This window comes from Carassius carassius, chromosome 3 (assembly GCF_963082965.1).
Source record: "Carassius carassius chromosome 3, fCarCar2.1, whole genome shotgun sequence".
In the NCBI taxonomy this organism is placed as follows: Eukaryota; Metazoa; Chordata; class Actinopteri; order Cypriniformes; family Cyprinidae; genus Carassius; species Carassius carassius.
In genome coordinates, this window is record NC_081757.1 from 21,044,119 (window position 1) to 21,068,440 (window position 24,322).

Sequence of the window (24,322 nt, forward strand, 5' to 3'; positions counted from 1 at the left end):
CCTTTGCTGAAATTTACGCATCTTCATGGAGAGAGCAGGTCATGATTGGTCAACAGCGGCAGATGCCTCAGGAGCGCAAGAGCCCGAAGGCTTTTGGAAAAAAAATCAGAAAGCGGCGCGCCTAGCGTTTTCCATGCGTTTTTAGGCGCGATATGTGAACGGCCCCTTAAAGAGCACCAAAACTGTATTTATTGTTTGAATTTTGTAATGAATTTGGAATAATTTTAAAGCTGATACTTTGTAAATTAAAAAGTAACAAAGCACAAAGCTTTTTGCGATTACTGGACGGCATGTGCGCTTCAAATAATGAAGTTCATGCATTAACAGAATGGACTAAGATCTTGTTAAGAAGAAGCCTTATGATTATAAACGAGAACTGTTAACGATATTGCCAATATCCACACAGATGACAGCTTTACCTGTTGTAGTTTGTTCAAGTTATGAACGAAATAGACGCTGTTTTTCTGCACTTTCTCTTCAAGTCTCCATCATTTCTCTCTCTCGCGCGTTTATCAGGTGTGTGTCAGCGCTGCTGCGCAGCAGATGAGGACTGTTTAAAACTCTTTTTCCCACTAAACCTTCGATGCGCATTCTCTCAATGCGCGAACATAACAAAAGATGTGAATGCAAAACAATCAGGAAAAAAGGCATTACATGCAATTTTTTAAGAGATAGCATGTAAATACATAGGCCTAGTCGCCAGTGGCGACCTCAGCAAAAACTTCACTCACATTTTAATATTTATGGTCGCAAATGTGACCGTTTTAGTCGCAGTTTGGAGCCCTGGTGTGTGAGCAAAATTTGCAACAAGAAGTCTGTGGAGCAGTCATAGTATAGAAAGTGTAGCAATGGCATAGCAATGTAGCAATAGCAATGTCTTAAAAGGGATAGTTCACCCAAAAATGAAAATTCTATCATCGTTTACTCACCCTCAAGTTGTTCCAAACCTGTATGAGTTTCTTTGTTCTGCTGAACGCAATGGAAGATATTTGGAAGAATGTTTGTAACCAAACAGATCTCGGTCCCCATTGACTACCATAGTATATATTTTTTCCTACTATGGAAGTCAATGTGGACCGAGATATGTTTGATTCTGTCATTCTTCCAAATATCTTCCTTTGTGTTCAACAGAACAAAGAAACTCATACAGGTTTGGAACAACTTGAGGGTGAGTAAACGATGATAGAATTTTCATTTTTGGGTGAACTATCCCTTTAAGGTATCTGACACTAAGTGTTGGCAATGGAAATGTGTACTTAATGTGTACAAAAAATATATGATATATTTATGATATATACATGTGTATATATATATATGATATATTTAACTTAACACCCCCCACCCCCCCCACCCCCCGGTCCCCAAACACCACACCACCGCAAATAGAATCTAATTCTGTGGGAAACACTGAGTGGCATTTTACCTTAGACCCGCCCTTATTAAGCTTCCAGCAGTCTGTCATTGTTTTGGCGCAAGAGCAGGGGTAAACTAGAATATCTTGTGAAGAATATATCTGAGAACTGCGTGTCACCCCATGGAAGAGAAGGGCGGGGTCAGCAGAGCTCTTTAGCATTTAAAGGAAAATGTACCAAAACGTTTTGCTGTAAACAGAGCAGATAAAAGATAAAAAGGGTGTGTTTTACACTACCACTGAGAAGTTTTTACAAAAGTATGTTAAAGTGTTGACACACACCTGATAAACGCGCGCGAGAGAGAGAAATGATGGAGACTTGAAGAGAAAGTGCAGGAAAACAGCGTCTATTTCGTTCATAACTTGAACAACGATAATAAAGTATCGACTTTTCATTAAGACCCTAATGAATCATATCAACTTGTGGAAAATGGGCATTCAATGACCCCTTCAAATTTACAAAACATTTATAACTATAGCTCCCTGCATAATAGCACATCCATGTAAATGGCACAGTTGTTTGAAGCGACTCTGTTGCCCCCTTGAGTACTCTCTGGTTTTATTGCATGTGTTTTTCTGTTCTGAACTTGAATTCTGGGAATGTTGCTTGAGCTGCAGAGACTTGACCACATGATTTTTGGACAGACCTACAAACACTCGCTTTCACAATGAGGCTTTGTGCTTATCTGCTTCTAGCTGTCGTTTCAGGACAGGCTATACTGTGCACAGTTTGCTGTTTTTCTTCACTTTCTTTTGTCACTCTCCATCCAGTGGAAATTGGCTACTACTGATCATGGGGATTGGATTGGTCACATGACTAAATGCCTTTCCTGTATTGTGTTTCACAGATGGCAGACACGAAGATATGCGCAGGTTCAAACACCATTCTAGCAAATGTGCAATTGACACAATTGTCCATAAATGTAGTATATCAGTGTTGTGTAAAATGTCTAAAATGTGTGTGTGTGTGACAGATTGATGGCAATGGTAAAACTGTGCAGATCCAAATAGCAGAATGAAACTGTGGCCAGAAACAGGAGGAACACGCATGCAGCTCTGAATAAAACATGGGATGAGCAACAACAAGAGTGTCATCTCTTTCTACTTGAACAAGCTGGCACCTTATACAACATCAACTATATTGTTGTACTAAATACTTAGGGCAAGGAAAATATATGGGATATTCCAGTTTAAATTGAGCCCTATGAACAGTCGAAGTGAACAGAGTACATTTAGTTCTCTTCGCACTAAAAATTTCACTGGTGCGGTCTTTGTATTTTCTTAATGACCGCGAAAAGAACTAAAAATACTCTGTCAGTTTCGATCGTAAAGATAAGAATAAGGCATCGGTTGAAACTACAACGCGTCTACTTTTATTTGTGTATAGTCATAAAAACAACAAAACAATATCTGAATATTTGGGTTGAACTGTTCTGGAATAGTGTTGTAAATATGATTTCTAGTTGTGTCCTCTTTTGTAAGGCCAAACAAAGTAATTTTGCTTTCACAATGAAACACAGCATCTCTCCACAACATGGTGCCGTTGGCAAGAGTGAGAATAAAAGTTACACCACCTTTCTTTGCATGAACATTTGGGCGTAGTTATGCAAATCTTCCCACATTGTGACGTAGACATGTGGGGGCATTTTAGAATGAGCCCTTTTAGCGGGGTTTGGTTAACTGTTACCTTTTATTAAGAATATTTCTTTGGATTTGAGACGTTAGTCTTTGCAGCTTTACAGAGCTTGTACCACTCCAAAGAGAAATGAAAAATATTAATTACATTATATGACCCTTTTAAGAAAGTGCTGTCAATTTAAGAGAATGCATTGATCCAGTGCACTGATACAGTTCGTTCAGCCGGCTATGTCTGCATGACTGCATTACATCCTGCAACACCTTGACAAAACTGGGAATTATGCAAGGATCTTATTTGTGGACTACAGTTCGGCCTCCAGTACCATCATGCCTGACCTTTTCTCAGAAAAACTGACCCAGCTGTCCGTTCCCACGTCCATCTGTCAGTGGATCACAAGCTTCCTGACAGACAGGCAGCAGCTAGTGAGGCTGGGAAAACTCACATCCAGGACTATCACAACCAGCACTGGAACTCCTCAGGGATGTTTTCTCTCCCCACTACTGTTCTCACTGTATACAAATGACTGCACTTCAAGACATAGTCTCATAAAAATGGTTGCAGTAATCTCATTTTTCATGGTATCTTCTTCAGATTTGAAATAGAAACTCATGAGACATGTGAGTGTCAACCCATACATTTTTTAAATATATATATATATTAGGGCTGCAACTAACGATTATTTTGATAATCGATTAATCTGTCGATTATTTTTTCGATTAATCGGTTCATGTACTTATATTTTAGTTTTTTCCATTTTTCCCCAAGTAAATTATTAATAAATGGTCTTTATCCTTCAGCATAGATTTTTAAGAGATTTTAACCATTTTGTCATATCCTCATCAAAAATATACCTGGAGTTGTTTTATTGTGTTAGTAATCCTTTGTCGAACTCTTCTGCAATCAGAACACTGACCCATACTCTAGCAAATTTCACAAGTAGATTTCAAATAATGTTTTCACCATGACAGTCCTTAGAGCTACTAAAGTAGTTTAACATCCCGAACAAAGCTTATTATGGAATCTTTCAGAACATATTTTCACGAAGAATAAGGATAAAACAGAATAAAATTGCAGTGCATTGTATTTTATTATTTACTGGGAAACAGCTTTATAGCTTTTGCTGTGAAATTGTAAACAATCCTTCGAAAAAAGTGCCAATGGCATGAAACCTGAATGGAACTCACAATTGAAAGTAAAATCCATCAGAAGGTTGTCCAGAAAAAAAAATTGGACACACACAAAAAAACCTGCTGGAAATCCATATACAACTATGATCAGCTGTTCCTTTCATCTTGACTGAGCTTTTAACGTTAAGGGAAAGGATGAAGCTGATTGGTTAGTTCTTGTCACATGACCCGCGGTGCGCTTGCTGCATTCTGAAAAGTTGAAATGTTTTTAACTCGATGCGGTGCGGTGTTGGAAATAGCGAACTTGAGCGCGCAAAAGACGCGATATGTGAACGTCCCCTTAAACAGTTCAGTAGTGCAGAGTTTACAGGTTACTCTTCTTTTTTGAAGGCTCAAAGTTAAGTACTCCCACATCACGCTGAATGCTGCAGAGACGCTGTTCGGGAAGCACGTGACATAAAACAAGGCCAGCTATTGGCTATTCGCTACTTCTCCTGCTGTACTGGCTGAGTAAAACCTCCGGTGGCTCATTACTGCCACACTTTGGTCACCGCAGATTTGAAATATGCACGAAATGAGCCGCTTACGGCAAATAAAAGTTATTTAGCAACGAATCGATGACTAAATTAGTTGACAACTATTTTAATAATCGATTTTAATCGATTAAATCGATTCGTTGTTTCAGCTCTAATATATATATATATATATATATATATATATATATATATAGGTAGGTCATTTTCAGCTGTGAGTCCCATTAAAGGGGGTCTAGTTAAAAGTTTAAAGGTGAAATGTGTCATTGTATTTTAGAGGTTTCCAAAACCTTTTGTGGACCATGTTTGGACAAACAGTTATCACTGCCTCAAACTAACAACATTAGTTTTAGTAGTTGACATCTTAGACTTCATTTTGGTTCTCGTTGGAACTGATTTACAGTTTTTGGTATCTGAACATTTTAAGAAGCGAGTCTTTACTCATTATACTTGGAAGCTCATTATAAGAGAAGTATTTTAACTTTTGAAAAAATGACAGCTCACCTTTTAATGGCAATTCATCTGTAGGTTCACCTGAGCTCTGCCTCTCATTTGAATTTGGTTTAGAATGCAAATCAAATGGTTTGTTGTAGCTCAATCGCAGAGGCCTTTGTGGATGAGACACGCTCTTCTCCTCCTGTTGTTCTGACTTCACTGGTTTGGCAGTGACACCTCAGCCTGAACAGCATATGACAAAGTAAGGCTGTCTGCATCAAAACAGTCTGTACAAAGGAGAGGAAGACTGTGTGATTTGTGCTTGCATTGCACACCCATTTCCTCTTGTTAATTGGCACTTGTATCCGCACAATGTGATTTATGATGAGAGTCATTTCTGGCATCATATACAGGAAGACTAGTCCTCTTATCAAAAAAGTTTTGTTTAAAGAAACAATTTTTAATTGATTGTTGATGTAAATATGTACTTTCATACATGCTGCAGGTAAAACAAACAAACCTGTATCTGTTCAAAAATGTTTAAGAAATATTTTTTTTTATTTAGTAAGAATTAATTTAATCCAAAGTTGTTGAAATATATGCTGTGCTTTTGAACGTTCTATTCTTCAAAAATCCTGATAATGTATCACAAAAATCTAAGAAGCACAGCTGTTTTCAACATGAATGATAATAAGAAATGTTTCTTGAACAGCAAATCAGCATATCAGAATGATTTCTGGAGGATCATGAAGACTGGAGTAATGACTGCTGAAAACTAAACTTTGCCATTACAGGAATAAATTAAAATGTAAAAAAGGTTTTAAAATGTTCAAATTTAAAAGCTTTTTTTTATTATTGTTGTAATATTTTACAATAAAACTCTTTACTGTATTTTTATCAAATGAATGCAATAGAGGTCGACCGATATATCGAGCCGTTATTTGTCATTTTTTTTAATATATCGGCATCGGCGGATATCCGATTTAAAGTCAGGCACGACGGCAAGCAGCCCCGTGTTATTGGCGTGGTGGAAAGTGCAGCTGCCGCATGTGAAGGACCCCAAGCAAAAACCTTTGGAAGATTCAACAACAGTCCTGGGAGATTAAGGTCGGCAGCTCTCACAAACACTGCAGTGTGATTGAGCGCTATGTTACTCCACCCCGCTCACAGACAGCACCGTGCTCGGAGAGACAGCCATCCTGGAGCTGCCCAGAACGGTGAATGACATTTGTTCGGAAGCATGGTTTGATGCAGACAATAGCCAGGTTTCCATTCAACTCATTTGCATTTAGGGATGTCAGTATTCGATAATTTCCACTTGGACAAGAAGCTTTCTCACCCGAATTAAAGGGGTTTTAGTCTGAGTCAGTGAACTGCTTTTTTCATATCAAACATTTTATGCAAGTATTATGACCAGTACTTTTTTGCTTGATCCTGTTCTGGAAAATGTTCGATTTAGAATTTTTGTGTTCCGCTAGGCCTATTTGTTTAAAAAAATCCGGCATTAGATCGTGACAGCACATGAGTGCTTGCATACGAGGACGAGCGAGCGCGGGTTTGGATGTATTTGGAGGTTATTGCTCACGTCTCGTTCTTAGGGATGGGTACCGAAACCCGGTATTAAAATGGTCCCGGGGCTAAATTATGAAAGACCGTAGTATCAGTCAGATCTGATGGTATCGGTTCTGTTTTCGGTACTGGAGGGGAAAAAATTAATGTACTATGTATTTTTGCTTAATAATGTTATTGTGCAAATTTTATCTCACCAAACATTTCTAATGTGCGATCATATTAAGACGTTTGTCTGTGAGATCTGCGAGATCTCTAATGCACGCCGCGGAGGCTGTCTGTCAGTCACACACACACACACACCACAACGAGCGCGGCGCACGCACAGACATAACAGTATGAAAACTCCCGCATAATAGTAAAGAGTGACGATGGCGAAGAGATTTGCTTAATAATGTTATCGTGCACATTTTATCTTACCAAACAAGCTTCCTCATCTTTTCCGTAACAACATTGAAGTTGAAGTACAACACAAAGTACCAATAAGAATACCGTTAAAGTACCGAACCGTTAAGCAGTATCGGTAAGAGTAGTAATACCGTTAAAACCTTAACGAATACCCATCCCTACTCGTTCTGCACATATCCAAATGATTCCATATTCGCAAAGTATCTGAATGTTAAACTATAATATTTTTTAATTTTTTAATGTAATCTAGACAAAGACTATTTATTTTTTATATATTTAATATTTTTCAGTTGAATTGATTTTTATTTATAAAATTGTATTTATTTTATTTAAATGTATATTTAAATTTATATTTATGTACCAACAAACTTGAAAAATTCTACTTGATAAATGCTCTAAAACTTTTATGTAAATTATTGACTTATATATATATATATATATATATATAATTTAATACTTGGTGAGTTTATTGATTTGTTTGGTTAAGTTTGGATACATTTTTTATTTTAATACCGTGCAGTGCACAAAATTAAGATTCGAGAGATGGTTCAAGTCAGTGCTCAATAAATGATGATAAGTTTAGAAATGTTGTGCATCCACTTATTATTAGTGTAACATTTTAGCATGTAAATGAAGGGGAAAACTTCAAGATATCGGCCCTAAAAATCGGCAGCACATATCACCCATCGGCTGACCCTGACCTCTAAACATCTGCATCGGCTATAGAAAAACCCATATCGGTCGATCTCTAAAAGGCAACCTCGGTGACCCTAAGAGACTTCTTTAAATGAAATGGAATATTACCTTTTTTAACCTTGGTACAAATGTTTCCAGTTTTTACAAGTAAAACTAGTCCTCTAGAGGTAATTTCAAGTCTGGCTCCATTCCAAACTTTCTCTCTCTCTTAGTAAATAGTGCAAGAGTAAATGATTGCTTTCCCATGATCATTCAGCAGTTAGTTGTGTTGAGAGGCTTGTTGGGTGGTTTCTCTGGCAATGGTTTCTTCAGTCCATCTAACTCTGTACATCTGAGTTTCACATATATTCCATTTCTAACCAGCATTCATGTGACCGTCTAATTAAAATGGAGAGACTTGTGCTGCTGTTTTGTGTCTCTTTTGCTTGGTCTCTGTTCTCGGCTTAGTGATCTTGAGCAGCTTCAGATCAAATATTGATTTTTTTTTTTTTTTTGATAATACTTGATTTTTACCTTGTGTACTTGAATAATTTGTAATAATTTTTGCAAGTCCTGAATAAACCATCATCTTTGACTGTACCCTCACCTCAGCAGTGTGATAACAGTATATGTTGATTCTAAATTATTTTTTTTAGAAACTAAGAGCTCTTAGAGTGACTCAAACTCAAGTTTCATGAAATTTTAAATAACTCTCTTACATGTGTGTTTAATCAGTTGGGTACTGGGTAATTAATTATGACCCAGAATTTCCATTGTTTAATATTCTGCAAACAATATGCTTTGATAATTTAAACCATTGATTAGTCACAGATAGGGCTGTGCAAAAAATAGTAATGATGCTCCTGTGATTAGAAGTATATCTCCAGCACGTGGGTTCAGATAAGGGTTGCCAGGTTTTCACAACAAATCCTGCCCAGTTGCTTCTTAAAACTAGTCCAAAACTAGTCCAATCGCGCTTCCAGGAGGTTCCCTGATAAAAATAGCTTCCCGGGGTTAAAATATACCTTTTTTGGAAGGGTTGCCTTGGTAAAATTCGCATTTTAGGGGCTAAATATCACGTTATTTGTATTGGGGTTGCTTCAAACCGCGGACATGAAAAACAATCGCAGACTTGGCAACACTGGTTCAGGTGTAGCGGCAGTTACTACACAGAGCCGTAGTCTACCGATAACTAACACAATATCGTTTTCAAAATCGACAAAGAATCGCCTGCGATTTTAACATCGATTTTGTGTAGATTTTCAGTGAATTACGGCTCGGTGTAGTAAATGCCAACCAGTGTTGCCAAGTCTGTGGTTGTTTTTCATGTCCGCGGGTCGAAGCGACCCCAATACAAATAACGTGATATTTAGCCCCTAAAATGCGAATTTTACCAAGCCAACCCTGCTAAAAAATGTATATTTTAACCCCCGGAAGCAATTTTTATCGGGGAACCTCCTGAAAACGCTATTGGGCTAGTTTTGAGTAGCAAGTGGGCAGGATTTGTTGTGAAAACCTGGCAACCCTGATCCGAACGCACGTGCTGGAGATATGCTACTAATTACAGGAGCGTCTTAACTGATGAGATGTGCGTGAAAATCGCTTTCTATTTTTTGCACAGCCCTAGTCACAGAGATTGATCTTTTTGGTATTTTTTTTTTCCCCAAGATAAACATGCTTGATATGAAGAGTGAGATGAGCTGTTTATGTTGGAGAAATATCTGCAAGACAGAAATGCTGTACTCTGCTGATCCAGACACTTCTGCTGTCCTGCCACGGGCCCCCTGTGGCACAATAGCTCCAGTGACGGAGCTGCAGTCGGCCTGCCAGATTCGTTTGGCTCAGGACACTCCTTTTAGACAATTATCCTCTCCTCAAAACTGAGCCTTTTATTAAACTTTTGATATTAGAAGTAAAAATTGTATAGTCTGTCTGTTATTCAAGACCTGCTTTTTACTTTTAGAAAGTCACTCAACCTTTAGCAGTCAACATGCTTGACAGTGGGATGAACAGAGTCACTAATAAACTAGGGATGCACCGGTTGACCGGACATAAATCAGAACCGGACCCTTTATTCTTTAAAATACGCGATTGGCAATCGGCCGGTTTTTGGTCTTTTCCGACTTTTCCGATTTTTCCGGAAGTGCGACCGCGTGCACAGACTACATTGTAATCATTCACTACCATGTAATTTGTGTGGAAGTATTTCGAAATCTGTGCGCAGGACACGGGCAGCCGTTCAGCACAGGAAGCGCAGAGCTACACGTCTGAGGCACAGATAGCAGGAAGTGAACTGCCGACAACTGCCAAGCGAACTGCCAACTGCGCACAAAATAAGAGTCCCTTTCCTGTGCGAGCGTACCGTACCGGTCCGCGCCCTGCACAAGCGGAGACAGTGAAGCGATGTTCAGCTCAACTTCTCACGTGTTGGATGAGAAACGAAACAGACTAAACTGTGACAAAACTGAAATGCTGCTTTTTTTTTGTAAAGTAGAACTTACATACACGTTTGAAAAGACAGAAGTAAACGTCAGTTCTGTATAGGATGATTATTTTTATTTTACCTTAAAATTACATCGACTTAATTTGATTTAAAAATCACCAGCTGTAGCACAATGAAAAAAGTGTTTCATTCATCAAATTAAAAAAAATTTGGGTAATGATACAAATCAATATTTTTTAACTTGAGACAATAGTTATTTATTTTTCATTGGCTCAAGTAAAAAAAAAATATAGATGTGAATCATCACCCTATTTTTTTTTTTTAATTGGATGGATGAATGAAACCATTTAAATCCTTGTTTTATTTGCACCAACATTATTTGATTTTAACATTTTGGAAAAATGTATTATATTGCATACTTTTTAGTATCACTGGTAAATACCTTTTTTTTTATTTAAAACCAAATTTAAAAACTAAAATACTGAATGCTGTGTTGATTTTGTTGTTTGGATTGTAGAACTATGCAGTTATTGCCTTTAATTTCACATGGTTACAGTTAATCTTTTAATTTAAGGCCAGTTCTGTGTAGTCTCAACCCAATTCAAAAACAAAAGCTAAATGCTGATGTCTGTACCATCTATGTTTGTATTGAATGTAGGCTACTTACTGTGCAGATACTGCCATTAATTTCAGATGGTTACGGTTATTGTTTTCAATAGCCAAAAGCCAGTTTGGCCTATTAAATACCAAATAAACATATTGTTTATGCATACTTTCCTTCTTTCTTGTTTGTTGCTTAAAGAAAAAAAAAGAAAGAAAGAAAATCGGAAATCCGTATCGGAATCGGCCAGTTTGCTTGTAAGAAATCGGTATCGGCCATGAAAATCCATCATCAACCCACTTCTCTGCTCATTAATAATCCACCACTTTCTCTCCCTCTCTTTTGCTCACTTTCCCTTTCCCTAATTCCTGCTCTCCATCCTTCCTGACCTCATTTCTCATCTCTTCACTTTTGTGTCCCACATTCTTGCCATCTTTTGTCTTCTCTTTTTTTTAGGTTTGCCTGTGCCCTTTGCTTGTGGACAATAGAAAAGTCCTTCACTCTGTTGGTGCCTTTAGTGGGAGGAGCTAAGTGGTCTTAGTTTTGATTGACCGCACTGTGTGTGACTTCAGAGGCTTTGTCCCAATGCTGAGAAAAAAGAGGAGGGAAAAGAGGGCATTGGGTTTTTTCATATGTAGGACCCTCAGTGTAATCCTCACATGTCAGAGAGAGGACAGGGGGAAAAAAATCACCTTTAATTTGACTGATTTCTTTTCTTTTTTTGTTCCTGTCTCACAAAGCAGAACTAGGCATTTGAGTTTGGACTTATAAAATGGGTTTCCCCATTTCATTGTTTGCATGTATGTGCATTCACATTTTGGGGTTTTTGGCCATGTTACTGATGGGACCAATCCCACAATCGGCTGTCTTCTCTTTATTCACAGCTGAAAAGAAGAACCATCTCAAAGCTTTGTTTGCCTGCTCCTCCCCCATCTTCACACCCCGCGTGCCATCCTTTCTTTCAAAGAGAAGGAAGGAGGCCATGTAGGAGCCATTCTGGCCAAGTAGCATTTTTAAATCTGTAATACTGCATGAGCCATTAAGAAGAGTAGCATGATTGATGACAATGCACATGTGATTGGTGTTTTAAGTTCAGGAGCTTGTGCTCTTACTGCACTTAATGTGTATTTGCAAATGTTCCTGGATGCATTAAGCATTAATTATATAAAAGTTGAGGGAATTAACATGATGATGTCTATCAGTTTGTTACTGTACAGAAAGCCTGCTTTCTTTGTGATTGGCCAGTTCAATATGTATCTTTTTGTCACCTAAAAAACAGAGCAGTGCATAATAGAGTGCAGCAGAACAGCATCAAGAAGATTAAATATGTGGGTTTGACAATTTGGCCTTAGACATGTCACCCTTAAAGTCTGTGTTGGTTATCGCCTTGCCGTAAAGTAACAGAGAGGATATAATGGTGTAAGAGACATCTGTCAGTGTAGTGGCTCTTAAGTAAGAAATAATTGACTCTGGACTGTTGGATTATTAGAAAAATAATGCACACCCCAGGTGGTGCTGCAGCCACTATGCGATGCAGAGTGTGCATTATTTTTCTAATAATCCAACAGTCCAGAGTCAGTTATTCTTCTTAACTACAATTGTCACACTTCAAGAAATTGATCAGATGATATTTTCCAAGACATTAGTCCAGTTTTTGTACTTAAAATGCTACTGAGAGTAGGATCAATTTCTTCCGCGTCTCATCCAACCCCTGTTGCTAATTCCAAAACGTCATTTAGACCTAGTAACAGAGGTTTGGCATTAAATTCTCATCGGACGATGTCTACAATGAAACATCGTGATGGACAATGACATCAGGGGGTGGGGTTAGGGGTTGTGACCAAGGCATGAATCCGTATGCAGATAGGCAAGGAAAACAAATAACATGTTCTACGGAGCCACTAAAATGACATGGTTAGCCGCTTGCTACCTGTAGAACTTTACAGTACATGAAAGTTAACGTATCACTTATACAAAGTCAGGAGAGATGACTGATAGGACAATGGCAAATAATTTGCAGATACTGAGCACCACTGACAAATATCTAATCTTGTAAAATGTGTGGTAGGTACTGCCGCTCCGTAGTATAGAGCAGTGGTTCCCAAACTTTTCCATTCCACGACCCACCTAGACAAGTGTAATATATTTCACGACCCACCAAAATATTAAAAAAAAAAAAAAAACAACGAGTGAAATTACTTTAAACCTAATCTTACTTAAAATTTTTATGACAGAAATTAAGTATTTAAGAAAAATAACCATTTTATTTTAGAGTACAACTGAAAATTTCACTACAAATTTACAAGTTTTAATTTTTGTTTACTGGCGTTAAAATATGTAGTGTCCATAAAAACGTGAAGCAGGCTCACTCCAGTGAAGTGTGATCTGCGCTGCTGTGTTTTGTTGCATTCATGATCCTTCCGTGTGTGTCGGCGAGAACGGAGCACAATCCAACACTTTTTTAGAAAAGCATAAGAAGCAAAGCAGAACTATCTAAAACAGTTTGGAGATTAAAATAATTGTGAAATAGGTAAAAAAAGACCGATTGAACCTTTTAATGACATTGCTCTGAGACCTTCAAAACACGCAACGCACACGGACTTAATTGCAATTTGAAAATCACACTAAGGATATTGCAGTTCATTATTAATGTTGGTGGGCTATATCGTTGTGATGAGTGGGTTCCCAGTTCCCGCCTCCTTCTTCCTGTGATTGTGAAGATTTTAATGTTTTACACTGGTGCCGAAGCCAGGGAGGAAGGAGGGGCGCGCTGCCGAAGATCCTTCGCCGCTGGGGTGAATCCGCAGTGCCATCGAGCAGGGCGAAGGAGTCTGCCGCCGAGGGTGCTCGATGTGGTGGGCTGGAGTGAGTTGCCGGGGGGGGGCGAACTCACTCCAGCCCACCGCCTCGATGACTCCTTCGTGGAAAGAGGTGGGAACCGGCGGACAATCAAACAAAGTTTTAATAACCAAATAAACACAAAACAGCGCGACAGCCCCTCTCGGATGACTGCCGTGCACAAATAAAAAACAAACACAAAATAAAACCCAGGCCTGGTCCTCTCTCGTCCTTCACTGTCATCGCTCCTCTTTTGTATCTTTCCGATCTCCTCCGTGGTTCTTGAGACCGGTGAGTGTTGCTCATTTCCCAATCACTCCACCGGCCTAGCTCTGTTCCCATGGCACTAGGCCCCGCCCCACTCGTCACATTCGTGCAGCCCTAGACTGAACTGTGTTAGTGTCTGTGTGTCATTGAAACGCAAAATTAGCTGCAGCCAAGTGACTTTGTGCGACCCACCTTGTTCCATTCCGTGACCCACGAGTGGGTCGCGACCCACAGTTTGAAAACCCCTGGTATAGAGTCCACATGATCGCAAATCTCGAAGGTGAAAGTAAAGAGTTTCAAGGCCCTGCATATTAATAGGGACTCCCTGATGCCGATATAATTGCAAGTGAAAGTATTGACATTTGTCATCCTCCCATCTCATAGGATATGTATTCCCTTTAGGGGTTCCGTAGTACACTTAATTTATTTTCCCGAGCACGGAATTGGGATTCGGAGTTCGGCATGGAGGGTGCATCACGATGCCGGCTCAACATCGTGATGTCTGTCAGCCATTGGCGAGGGAAGATGGCATCGTCTATCGGCCTAACCCTAGCTATTTTTATATATACACGTGTGTGTGTGTATGTATATATATATATATATATATATATATATATATATATATATATATATATATATATATATATATATATATATATATATATATATATATATATATATATATATGTATGTATATATATATATATATATATATATATATATATATATATATATATATATATATATATATATATATATATATATATATATAGACATACATATACATGTATATGTGTATATATGTGTGTGTATATATATATATATATATATATATATTTATTTATTTATTTATTTATTTATTTTTACAATGTAAGATATATATTTTAATGTGCTTATCTATTTTTAATAATAAGTGCTGCGGCATGGCTTGTGAGCCTCTTTAAACTGTACGTTTTAACGGTATCTTACCAGTTATTTATAAGCATGTCTCATTTTTAAGACAAATTGGACTATGCACTTTCCCCGCAGCAGCTCACTCTGCATCCACTGCTATTATTCAGATGCGCTCGTATCAAACTATTGCAATATCGATATAGGCAGTATTGCCTCATATCGAATCGCTTATTAAAAAAATATTGATATATCGTACAAACTCGATTTTCTGCCCAGCCCTACTAATAACGAAGTTATGAGAGAGAGAGAGCTTGTGTAAATTGCCTCTCTTAGTCTGTGTTTCTCAAAAGTGTTAGGTAGCAGCATCTCTTCTTATAGTGAAAAATTAAGTTCATTTTCTTCACGTACAGCACACATTACATTTCGCTTTTGAGAAATGTAATATAGCTTTCAAGTTCCTAAACCATTTTACTGATAAAATTGTCAGAGTAGCAATAACAGCATTAACACGTGTATTATGTTTCCATATGTGCGTGTCTGTAAGGGAGAAAGAGAACAGGAGTGTACATGCTTTATGTACATTATAAAATGTCATTTTGTGGCAAAGATTGGAAATGTTCTGTTGTTTATATCCTATTGATTAAGTTAATATATGTATGTGTCTGGGCAGTGTTGTTGTGGGTTTTGGTTATTTTGCTGTTGTAAGACCTTTGAAATAACCACTAATCTATAATAACTTTTATTTATAAAAAGGAACTGTATTTGTATTTTTGAAACTGTAATGCAGTCAAGAGCTGCCTGGAACTACATTCGCTGTGCATTTCCCTGAAAATATTTACACACCTTAGAACGTTCTTCAGCCACTCAGATTCAAGCATTCAACAGCACCGTAGTATAAAACATAGTGTTGTCTTTAGTCACTTTTCCAGGGAGAATTAATGTTTGGTAATGTTGGTGACTGAAGGGTTGGCTGTAATGGTTTAATTGGAGAAAGTCATGGGGTAAGCAGTCACTTGACTAGCACACAGCAGTCTCTCTATTGACCTGGATGCCTGAGCCAACTATTCTTCTCATTCATTCACTCCCCACCCCATCTTAGTCCTCTTTTCTCAGTCTTTATATGCATGAGTGCCTTACTCTCAGAGAAACCTTTACGATGTGTTTTAAGTTTCAGCTTTTGTGTTAATGTCACTTAGACCAGGACAGTATAGGCTGTGACTTTTGTTTTGTTTTTGAATGTGGACATGATCACTATGCCTTTAAGCAGCTGTTAGATAGAAGAGCTCCTTTTCTCATTAGAGAAAAATTCCCTTGTGCTTTGAATGTGTTTAACCTGTTAACCAGCTCCCCCAATTATGGGACTCACAGCTGAAAATGACCTGCCTAACTTTGTAACTTAAAATTGTAATATTTCCTGACTAGGCATGGGCCGGTATGAGATTTTGACGGTATGATAACCTTGAGCAAAAATATCACGGTATCACAGTATTGTTGTTACAATGTGTTATTTTTAAATGACTGGGCACGATATATTTTGTTTTTGATCAACATACAGAATATTAGAAACAGTAGAATTTGTTTTTTTTCTTTGATTTGTTTCCTAAAAAGAAAAAAAAGGAAGACTGACATCTTTATTTTACCTAAATCTGTAATTACAGTTATTTAATTTTAGTTATAAAATTCATATACATATAATTTATATAATTTCATACCATTTAGTTATATAATAATAATCATACACATAATTTGATTTAATAATAACCCAATTTGAAGCAAAAATATAATGTTCTGACAAGCTTTGTGAAATTATACCACGTAAACGTTTCAGGATACAGTCAGCTCCCCTCAGAAAAACAATCATATAAACCCCCAAATCAATATTTGGGATTTTCTTCCAATCGTTCGTGCATCATGAACAGTGAATGATCTGCCTGCTGCAGTATTTTTCTCTGTGTGTCCATCTTCAGCATCTCTGGTCTGTGTTAATCGACGTTAACATACTTTATATTTTCACATAAATGGCATTTTAGAAAATGATTGCATTGCAACGCAAAAAAAGGCAAAAAAAAACACCTGTTGCCGATCACGTAAAGACCAAAGTACATTTCAGCTGTACACGCACCATCGGCATTGTTATTTTCATCAAGTAGGCTCGCGGACAGTCGCACACCCCATGGTACTGTGCATGTGAGCTCATCCATCCGCGCTCATCTGTGGCTGAGTACTTTTGAAAGCTGTGCAGATGCGGCTTTGCGTGAGATGGAAAGGAACGCTGAATATGAAGTGTACCCGGGCCTTAAGTTCGGCCATCCTACACACATGTGACTGACCGCTCACTCACACCAACAGGAGGAAGAGGGGTCAGTGCTACTCTCTACACTGCACTCAGCCTGAGGGATTCCTACTCTTTCAGTCTTTGAGGAGAAATGGAAAACAACGCATACCGCAGGAATGGAATTAGTAATTAGTAGTTTTGAAACCATGAAGTTTTCAAATCACAGTATACCTTGATACCTTGAACTGGTAATCGGCCCATGCCTATTCCTGACTTCAGTGTGCTACACACTCAATTTTGTTGTCTTTGGAAAGAAGACCCTTTTGGTTTTATTGTCCATCATCCACTTTTTTTTTTTCACATAAAAATACATGAAATCAGTCCTTGAGCAATCCAGAAAAGTAATGGGTTGAAAGTCACATGTCTCATAAGTTTCTATTTCAGATCTGAAGATACCATGAAAAATTAATAATGCTTAATTTCATTTGAAAATTGTCCAGTTCTCTTTCTCCTTAACCCAGGTGAAATGCTTCTGATGTGGTTCGGGAGTGGCTTGGTTCTAGGAATGTGACAGCTGTAGCCCTTTTCCTGAAGACGTCGGAGTGTGGTGACTCTTCTTCTTGAATCGGCTTTTCCTGACAATCTTTCCAAGGCTGTGGTCATCCCTGTTGCTTGTTCACCTTTTCCTACCACACTTTTTTTCTTCCAGCCAACTTTCTATGAATATATTTTGATACAGCACTCTGTGGACAGCCAGCTCTTTCAGCAATTACCCTCTGTGACTTACCCTCCTTGTGGAGGGTGTTGATGATTGTCTTGTGGACAACTGTCTAGTCAGTAGTCTTTTCCCATTATTGTGGTTGCATATTCTAAACGAGCCCAAGAGGTACCCAGTATTTATACTCAAAATTGATCAAACTAATCAAGGTCAAAATGGAATATTCAAATTTTTGGAGAAACTGATTTTTTATTTATTTTCCAAAGCAGTAAGTCGTAATCATCAGAATTAAAACAAAAAAACTTTTGAAATATTTCAGTTTGCGTCCAATGAATCTAGAATATAATAAAGTTTGCTTTTTTAAATTAAATTACAAAAAATAAAGACCTTTTCCATGATATTCTAATTTTCTGAGATGCATCTTTTATAGACATTTTTTTTTTCAGAGTTAAAGCAACAATCGGCTTTGTAAGTTAGTGAATTAGCATGACTTATTTAAACCCACTCACTTCACAAACATGCAAATAGATGCTGTTAAGCCGGATTATCCTTAGGATCTCCAGCATGGTCAGAATGCCTGTAACTGTCAGTGGTGTGTGTAATTAGCAGCTGCAAACGGTCAGTATGCTTGACAAGTCAGTCTGGATTAAAGGCACTCAAACTCACTTCAGGGTGATGATGTCTGACTTTTGTTTCCGTGTAGTGAAGTTTTAGGAATTAATAGATGCTGAATAGATATCTGTTTACACGCTGGGGAGGCAGATGGATTACTGGATAGTGAAAAGAGTGGCTTTTTGAGTGTGTGAGTGCAGTAGATTGGTAACTATATGGTCTTGGGCTTGCCTGGCATCTGGCCACAGTGATGAATGAGCCGCTTTGTGTGTGTTTATAATCAGGCCTTCACTAGAGAGCCTCCTCCCACCAATAGACCTCATGGCTTCCACTCAGGACAGTCAGGCACCTGCCTGTGATGTGATGCTCTGCCCTGCGCCCGCCGTGTTGATAATTGAAGGAAGTTAGTGCTGGTACGTGTTTTGCAGGCCTCTGTTTGAAGGCATCTCAGTGTTTTCCCCTGAGTTTTTAAGGTGACGTGTGTAGTTCAACCATGTGTCATCACACCACTTGTTTTCAATTATTTCAGTCCTGTATGTGGCAGCTGTACTGAGTTTATTACTTGATCTCTATGTGTATTTTGGTCTCATTTCTAACCAACCTCACATTTCCCATCGCTTAGTCATGTGATACGTGTCACCTGCCACAACGGTGGTGGCAGCAAAGCCTCCAGCTGCCCACAGTGAACCACAGTGGTGAACAATTGCAGTGATAGAAGAGATTTTAAACATTTCATTTACATTTGCAACATTATTAACTTCCATGTTTTTCATATGAAGTGCCATTTTTACAAGTGAGCACCTTTAGCATTTCTCAGCCTTTTGACAAGGTGTACCCTGTTGCCCACATCAAAATTCCCATGTAGGCTAGAAGGTTTCCTCTGGAATATCTGCTGCTGTGACGGAATCTTTTTAAATATTATTGTAGAGAAACCGTAAACATCCATAGATAAGAGCATAATCATTAAAATTTTAAATAATTAAGTTTTTAGATTTCCAGTTGTTTTAAGAGCTTGTTATTCAGGATTCCTCAATTTGATTCCATGACTTTTCTAGTCTTTCATGATTTATTGGATAATAATTTTTGTTTTTTTATTGTATAAGTAGTATATTCTATTACAGTTATTTCTTAAATGAAGAAGTCTGCTTAGTCGGCCCCCCGGTTAAAAACCACTGCCTTACATGGAGGTGGTACTGTTGTTTGGTTGAGTCACATTTCCCACAACCATGTGCTGATATCATTTTTCATTTTTATTTTACATCCATTTTCTATTTTTACAGAGTTTTGATGTTTTGGCCTTGTGTACTAGTGAATCAGAGTCACAACATGCAACTGCACACACACACACACACACACACACACACCTCACAGTATTAGCCTTGCTCTTGGCAGTACATAGTAAGTCCTCTGTTGGTGATCAGCGGCCAGCCCGGCATAAAAAGAGAAGAGGGCATGAAGGGCCGCAGCAGCAGGAATGTACTGAATTTGACCAACTAACAAGCAAGCTCTTGATAAAGTAGCATGGTGTGCAAAAACAGACACGCAAACTTTTGTCTTCACTTAACATGACTGTTTATAGAATTGTGTGTGGAAGATCTGTTGTCAGGTAGTTGTGCACTGGTCATTAGTTTACAGTCTGGCTCATTCAAAATAACATGCAAATAAAAGTTTTGTTTGCAATTGCAGCATAGGATTGAGTGTATAACCTTGTTTGTTGTGAATCGTTCAATGCTCCGATATTTTTCACCATGCAGTGTCTAGTAGCACTTGAACCATCTGTGTTTTTCATTTTCACCAGCCACACTGATTTCTACAAATCAGTTAGATATAATGTTATGCAAAAAACAAAAAAAACAAAGACAGATACCAGTTGGCCTGTAATAACCAATAAATGCTGATGAGCTCTTAAAAGGGAACCCCTCTTCAAGAGTGAGTGCTCTTAAAAGGATAACCATCCAAAAATGAATATTGACTAATTATTTATTCATCCTCATGTTGTTTCACACCTGTATGACTTCCTTTCTTCTATGTAATATAAAAAAATAAATTGAGCATAGCTTCATAGTTTTCTTGTTTATAAAAGGGAAGTCAGTGGTCACTAAAATGGTATCATCATCTTTTGTGTTGCGCAGACAAATGCAGATTTGTGATAGTGAGGGTGGGTAAATAATCTATCGCTGTTGCTAAAATATGCATAAACCGTTTAATATCCTATATAAGGAGATAGTAACCAATATGGGGCCTATCTATATCGTTTCTCCCTTGATGCATTTGTCTGGCCAGTATATAACTGCGTTTTATCTAATACTTACTCTTTCTTTACCTTTCAGCCTTTCTTCAGATTGCACAATCTGCGAAAACTGGGCCTCAGCGACAATGAGATTCAAAAATTGCCGCCCGACGTTGCCAACTTCACACAGCTGGTGGAGCTAGACATCTCTAGAAATGGTGTGTAGAACCTTTTCTTAAATGTGCACTGCTGCTGAAAAATAAACCTGCTTTTAAACTGCACCCATCTAGAGATATTTACACACACATATCCTGTGTGCCACTTGAAAGTTTCTTTACACAGTGCTCTGGAATGTTGTCTTTGAGCCATGCCTATTTAAGAAGTGTACATCGGTTTCAACACCCAATTGTCTTCTCATGTGCCGAGGGACGTTTTCTGTTAGTCTCAGGATTGATTGTGGGGATGTTGAACATGTTGGTCTGTATTTAATACTGTGCAGTGTTATATTCTGCAACTCTGCAAACGAAGCGACTCTCACTAGGTCCCTAACGTGTAGCTCGGATCCCATATAAGATACACACACACACACACACACACACACAAACACACACACACACTTACAGACGACTCACCACAGTCAAATCACCCTCTCCTCCCGTTCCTCCAGGCCATCTGGTAGCCATTATTAAGAAGCCTGAAAAAGTGCTCAGTTTGTCATGACACTCCTTCAGTATATCTTGCTGACTGTGCCTCTCTCTCTCTCTCTCTCTCTCTCTCTCAGATATTTCTGAGATTCCCGAAAACATTAAATTCTGTCAGGCCTTGGAGATTGCAGACTTCAGCGGAAACCCCTTGTCCAGGTTAGTGTTCTTGAAGAACCCCCAAATCCCCCAAAGCTCTGGCTCATACCAAATGACACTTTCTTGATTATGAAAGGTTGGGAAGAGAGTAGTCTGACTCTAAACAGTTTACAAATGATCATTTGTTCTGTTAAAATGCTGTAATGTTATTTTTATAGCAGGTGAGAATGTAACAGGCACTTTGTTTGGGTCAGTCAGAGCACACTGCTATGGAGAATGTCAACTTAATTCATCACTCAAGTGCTTCCCACTCCTTATTTACATTAGAGCAGGAAGATGAGCGCTGCTGTTAGCAGTAACCGCTTTCACAGACCAAACCTTTTTCCATTGTGCGTCTCGTTTTTTCTTTTGTCTCTGTGGGTCTCAGGTTGCCTGATGGCTTCTCACAGCTCAGAGGACTGGCTCACCTATCACTCAATGACGTGTCGCTGCAGTCTCTACCCAATGACATTGGAAAGTAAGTCGATATGAACACATTCTATTCCAGGCGGTTTGTTTTTAGTTGGTTGTTGTTTTAGATTTTTTATAAAACAGCATAGAATTTTGAAAAAAGTGCCTTCCAAAAGAAACTGTATTGGGTAAAAATTTAAAAATAATTTTTTGCATGTAATCAATTATTGAAGAAATGAAGGTGAATGGTGATGGTGAATTTGCTTTATTAATCTGTTGTCCAGTAGAATTCCATCATTTTTATTTGATTAAACATTATGTAGTCAATCTTTTGATGAATCTATTCATAGATCACTTATTCACATACGATCTGTAACATGCTTTTAGAAAATAGATAGGGTTCATATTTATTTCGTGCTGATAGATTTAAAAAGCAAAATCATAATATGTATCTGTTATGTCAATCATTAATATCAAACTACATGCATGTAGTACAGCCTCACAATGCAACCCATAATTTTATGCATTTAAAGTAATGGATAAAAGCAATGTGCATCAAAGAGGAATACCTATGCATATTTTATAATATTTAAATGCATGGATGCATCATTTTTATAGCCAGTTCCCATTCCAATTTACATACAGACACAGACTGTCACTCTCCATTTCACACATGTACACACTCACACACGTGGTTTTTGGCTACTGTAGATGTCATGCAGATGGAGGAGCCCCTTACTCTTCCAAACTAAGCGACACACTCACCATCTGACACTCAGTCTCGACTCTTTCTCTTTTTTTTTTTCTTCTCTCAGCTTGTCAAACCTGGTGACTCTAGAACTGAGGGAGAATCTACTGAAATCTTTACCCTCGTGAGTGTTTTCCCATCAAACTACACATAGATCCACATAGTTCATGCTCTGCATTTACACCCCCAAACAATGGGGAAAAATAACATTAATGTGAAACCTGTCTCGATCATCCTCTAGCTCTCTTTCCTTCCTGGTTAAACTGGAACAGCTGGATCTGGGCAGCAATGTACTGGAAGTTTTGGTAAGAAGCGGATAGTTTGTTTGGTCCTGAGAATAACTGAGATGTTTTAGTTATGAAATCATGCACACACATGCATGCCATGTTTTTAGGTTTATTTAGTGCTTGTTATTTTTGTTTGCCCCAGTGGATCTCTGAGTATCATTTCCATTGCTGAACCTCAGTGCCTGCCAATTAATTTAACATTAAATATTGTTTTATTTTTGTAAATTATTGTTTGCCTCATTTTCATTGCCTCATATCCTGTCTTTAATCTGCTTTTTTTATTCTTCCATTTAGCCTGACACACTTGGGGCACTGCCCAATCTTCGTGAGCTTTGGTTGGACAGAAACCAGCTCTCCTCACTACCTCCTGTGAGTACAGACCGCTTCAGATTGGCTCATTATCATACTGGTCCTCTGTCTTGATGGTTTAAAATATCTAGTTCAGATAAAGGTTCAAATTCATGCAGATGTTGTTTACCCTCAGCACAGCTGAATGCATGTGCCATGTGCTTGTTCTGGTGATAACTGAAGTGGAAACTAGAGTGCTTTAATTCACTTTCAGCTGACTGAAAGATAACCTCTGTGTTTAACAGGAGCTGGGGAACCTGCGGCAGCTGGTTTGCTTGGACGTGTCAGAGAACCGTCTATCAGAGCTTCCCAAAGAGATCAGTGGCCTTATCACCCTCACGGACCTGCTGCTCTCTGAAAACCTCCTGGAAGTCTTGCCAGACAGCATTGGTGAAACTCTATATCCCTCTTACAGACATCAATAAATATGAGATTGTTCCTGCTTTTTGTACAGAGACATGGCTGTTAAAATAAGCATGTTGTCCCGCCTTCATCATAATCTCTGTATCAATTTACTGAACACTAAGTGCTGCCCAGTCTAAAATCAGTCAGCACCTGTAAGGTGACAAACAAAATGGTCACACTTGCATTCAGTCTGATACCTTATTTGCTTCCAGGGTGTTGGCATTTAGATACATGTGACTTGTGAGTTTTATCATGAGTCAGAGGGAGAATTTGAATCATCCTGTGTCAAAGTTCCAATCAGGTTACATGTTACAAAAATCTTAAAATATTTGGTTTATTTCAGGACAATAAGATACACCTTTAATAATGTAAAATTGTCTAAATTAGAACTTTTTTAAATTGTTATGATCATAGTCAATGTTTAAAGTTGAGTTGAGAATTGTTTTTCTTGATTAGAGAATCGCAACACTGCCCCCTAGTGTCAGCAGATTTAGGTCATCATAAAGCTGCACAGTCATTACAAGTTTAAGGTTAATGTTTGTTTTTTTATTTCAGCTGCCATTGCTTACGTATACTGTGTAATTAATTAAAAATTCATGTTTTTGTCCT

General features: G+C 38.2%; 1 protein-coding gene across 16 annotated transcripts in view; it reads left to right on the plus strand.

The window, feature by feature from the left end:
• Window positions 1–24,322, plus strand: part of scrib (scribble planar cell polarity protein) — a 97,778-nt gene that overhangs the window by 31,262 nt on the left and 42,194 nt on the right. For all 16 annotated transcript variants that reach the window (XM_059533564.1, XM_059533546.1, XM_059533560.1 and 13 more), the window contains 7 exons: window positions 20,776–20,893; window positions 21,457–21,535; window positions 21,903–21,992; window positions 22,741–22,797; window positions 22,915–22,978; window positions 23,255–23,329; window positions 23,554–23,698. In XM_059533564.1, coding sequence (XP_059389547.1) covers window positions 20,776–20,893; window positions 21,457–21,535; window positions 21,903–21,992; window positions 22,741–22,797; window positions 22,915–22,978; window positions 23,255–23,329; window positions 23,554–23,698 — 628 coding nt within the window. The remainder of the gene's footprint in view (window positions 1–20,775; window positions 20,894–21,456; window positions 21,536–21,902; window positions 21,993–22,740; window positions 22,798–22,914; window positions 22,979–23,254; window positions 23,330–23,553; window positions 23,699–24,322) is intronic.